Genomic DNA, 3,935 nt, shown 5'->3' with positions numbered 1-3,935 from the left:
ATGTATAATAGATGGTTGATTTTTGCCTTGCTCTTGAACTCATATCCTAGCCGGGACTTCTGAGCACCTTAGTTAATGGTGTCATCGCCATCACAAACAGCAAAGGAGATAGACTATCCCCCTGAAAGATTCCTCTCTTGATACCAACCTCTCCAAGCACTTCACCATTACTTTCCAACTTAGTTCTCCATCTCGTCATACTTGTAATGAGGAACCTTCTGATATTGTCTGCTACCCCTAACATTTCCATAGACTCGATGATCTAAGAGTGCGGAACCATGTCGTATGCTTTCTTGTAGTCAATCCATGCCATTGCGAGGTTCCTTTTTCTTTTCTTGCTGTCTTTCATAATTCCTTTGTCGATGCATAGTTGTTCTTTTGTTCCTCTACTTCCCTTTCTACATCCCTTCTGTTCCCATGGTAGTATCTCTTGATCGTCCAGGTGTTGATATATTTCTTCTGATATTATGCCAGTCAGTAACTTCCAGAGAATCGGCAAGCAGGTAATTGGACGGTAGTTTGACGGAATGTTGCCTTTGGTAGGATCCTTTGGGATGAGAACCGTTCTTCCTTTTGTCATCCATTCAGGGGGGTTACCATTCACGACAATCTCGTTCATTTGCAAGCTCAGCCTTTCATGAAGATTTGTGAACCTTTTAACCCAGAAAGCTTGCACATCGTCTGGACCGGCAGCTTTCCATGGCGCCATTTTCCGAACGATCTTTTCTAGCTTGCTTTTGTTGATTGTCAGATCATCCTGTGCAACTATAGTTGCACATTCCTCTTTCGTTGTTTTCAAGCACATAGCTTCTCGGTTGTGATTGTGTGGTTGGCTCCAAATGTTGCTCCAGTCTTTCATCTTTACATTAATTTCTTGGTAGAACCTCTTCTGGTTGTTCTCAAACAAGGAATTTTGTCTATATTGTGACACTCGATCGGTGTACCTCTTTACTTTTGCTGTAGTGCTTGTTATTCTTTGTTTTAGTTCCTCCGCGACGGTCTTCATTCCTTTCCTTCTAATACTGTACTTCTCCTCAAGGTACTTAAAATTGTTGATTTCTGCGTTGCCAAGGTTTATCTCTGTCAGTCTTGATAGGTCTGTCCTCCATCCCTTTATCCGACTATCAAGCCCCCTTTTCCATGGTGGTAGGCAGTGCTTCCTTGTGTTCTCCTGTTTTCTTACACCTAACCTCTCTGTTACCAGAACTGCTCCAGCATAAACGAGGTCATTAGTATCCTCAATACTGTCTGAGCTGATAAACTTCATAACATCGTTGACTTTCTGAGTTTCTATAAGTTGTTTCTCTCTTGGTATTCTCTTCAGATTAGGAGTGATGGGGTGCTCTCCTTGTGTTAACCCCCCTTTTATCTCCAATAATTTCATCTTTATCTCTTCCTGCTCTTCATCCAATCTGTCAGTGGTTGGATCCAATTCTCTTTGAAGTGGAGCTGTTGTTTCTTTCTGCTCTTCTTCTCTTCCCGGTCTGAGAACTTCCTCCTGTTCATCTCTCACGGTTCATACACATTTCTTTTGATCCCTTCCCTCTCAACTTCAGTCAGTAACTCATTTCTTTGGATCACACGTACCTGATCTGCAAGTCTTTGCTCTGATGTTGGGAAAAGACCCTTCTCTTGCCAGATCTTGTACATTCTCTTGATGTGTATAGCCTCTTTCCTTGTCAGGTCTGCTCTCATAATAACATTCCATGACATTAATATTGTCTCTTCTGCTCCATTCTCTTCTTGATTAAGTTTTTGGTCCATTAGTATATTATTATTATTATTATTACTAATATTATTATTATTATTATTATTGTTATTATTATTATTGATATTATTATTATTATACAATGACTTGAAAACGGGATATTAATGATGCAATCTGGTTTTGGTGAATCTAAAATCTTTTAGAGCTGAATTTATTGTGAGATAGACTAAAAGATCCTACGATAAAAAAAAATATCGCTTGATACATGATTTACGATGAAATTGTCTAAAATGAAAAGGATGGTATATTTAACAACTTTTCATTCAAAGATGGGTATAAAATTTTCAAGATGATATATATCTTTATATGTAGAGCTTTCTTACATGATATGCCTGTTATCTAAAGCTTTCATGGGCCAATTATGTGATTATATACCATAATGTCATATACATTCCAATCATGCAAATGCGCAACGACCGTCCGTCAGGGACTTTGAGGAGAAAAAAGGGAGTATTCATGATTATAAGAGGTCCCACAAAAAATGCCGTTTTCACATCCGAATATCAAATATTTCGTTTTGCGCCGAGTTTGCGCATGCATTGTTTTGGTATAATGAGATACCATGTTCGTGAATTCATATACAGTCCTGAATTGTCCCTGATGGGTCAAGGTATACAGGATCTCACTGAACAAAATAATGAAAATGCGAAGCACGGTGGGCTCTTTTGTATATTGACTTGAACAGGATATGTAGCTCATTAAAAACAGGTATAAAATTTATTTAGATATAGTGACCTAAAATTTGCCAATTCTCCTTTTCCTTTATCATATAATACTTCGTACTTTTATCTCATCTTTTGTTCCGTCAATTGGATGGGGAATGGAGATGGCATTTTTGCTTACACCCTCCTCTTGAGTCATAATAATAAATACATTTTGTGTGATTCCAACAACTAATTTTTCCATTTGTAATTGGTGAGTTCATTACGTTTTTCCCTTTATCAGTAGGTACTTGTTCTTGCTTTAAATTGATTCATTACGATTGCTACTGAACATGACTTTGAATTTATCTTTGTTAGAATAAACTAAATGATTAAATCTTGAATCTGATACAAGTAACCCTACGTGGGAGGACAGGTTAAAAAAAGCAATTATGTTAACAACACCATTACCAGTGGCGGATCCAGGGGGGTGGCGCAGGGGGCGCGCGCCCCCCCCCCCCCATATATTTGAGCGGCGCCAAAGGCGCCGCTCAAAAAAAAAAAAAAAGTAAAAGAAAGAAAAGGCGCTGCTTGAAAAAATAAAAATAAAGGAAAGAAAAGAAAAGGCGCCGCTTAAAAAAATTATACACTGATATAATATTAGCAACAGTAAGGAAAGACTATCCCCCAGCAAAGCACAATCATATCATCTTCCTTATCTTTTCTTTTAACTACCCTTTTCCCAACAACTTCGCCGGTTAAAAATAATCAGCAGTGCGCTGCCTGCATATAACTGGCGCCAATCAAGAATAATCAGCGCCACCTTAATCTAAATCGGCGCCGGACAAGAATAATCAGCGCCATCTGGTTATAATCGGCGCCGGTATAGAAAAATCGACGCTGCCTGAGTTCTTAACCGGCGCCGATCAAGGATAATCAGCGCCACCTAAATCTAAATCGGGGCCGGACAAGAATAATCAGCGCCATCTGGTTATAAATCGGTGCTGCCAGAGTCTTAACCGGCGCCGATTAAGAATAATCAGCTCCACCTAAATCTAAATCGGCGCCGGGCAAGAATAAACGGCGCCATCTGGTTATAAATCGGCGCCGGTAAAGAAAAATCGGCGCTGCCTGAGTTCGTAGCCGGCGCCGATCAAGGATAATCAGCGCCACCTATATCTAAATCGGGGCTGGTCAAGAATGATCAGCGCCATCTGGTTATAAATCGGCGCTGCCTGAGTCTTAACCGGCGCCGATCAAGAATAATCAGCTCCACCTAAATCTAAATCGGCGCCGGACAAGAATAATCAGCACCACCTGGTTAAAAATCGGCGCCAGTCAAGAATAATCGGCGCCAGTCAATTATGAATTGCCGCTGCCTGAATCTTACGTGACGTCGGTAAAAATATTCAGCACTACTTGTTCTAAATCAGCGTCCCCTGGATCCAATAAATAGGCACCGGTAGAATAATGAAGAAGGGCCTATTGCCAACCAAATCTAGATCGGCGCCGGTCAAGAATGATCA

At 40.3% G+C, this 3,935-nt stretch overlaps 1 protein-coding gene across 1 annotated transcript; it reads right to left on the bottom strand.

Annotated features, from left to right (window-relative positions):
- Positions 1-262: 262 nt before the first annotated feature.
- Positions 263-1,384, bottom strand: LOC129255450 (uncharacterized). The gene has a single exon (XM_054893803.2). It carries the CDS (start codon positions 1,382-1,384, stop codon positions 263-265), a length of 1,122 nt encoding a protein of 373 aa, XP_054749778.2.
- Between the last annotated feature and the right edge of the window lie 2,551 nt (positions 1,385-3,935).

This window comes from Lytechinus pictus, chromosome 3, assembly GCF_037042905.1.
Source record: "Lytechinus pictus isolate F3 Inbred chromosome 3, Lp3.0, whole genome shotgun sequence".
Classification (NCBI taxonomy): Eukaryota; Metazoa; Echinodermata; class Echinoidea; order Temnopleuroida; family Toxopneustidae; genus Lytechinus; species Lytechinus pictus.
This window is presented reverse-complemented; position numbering and strand designations above follow the sequence as displayed.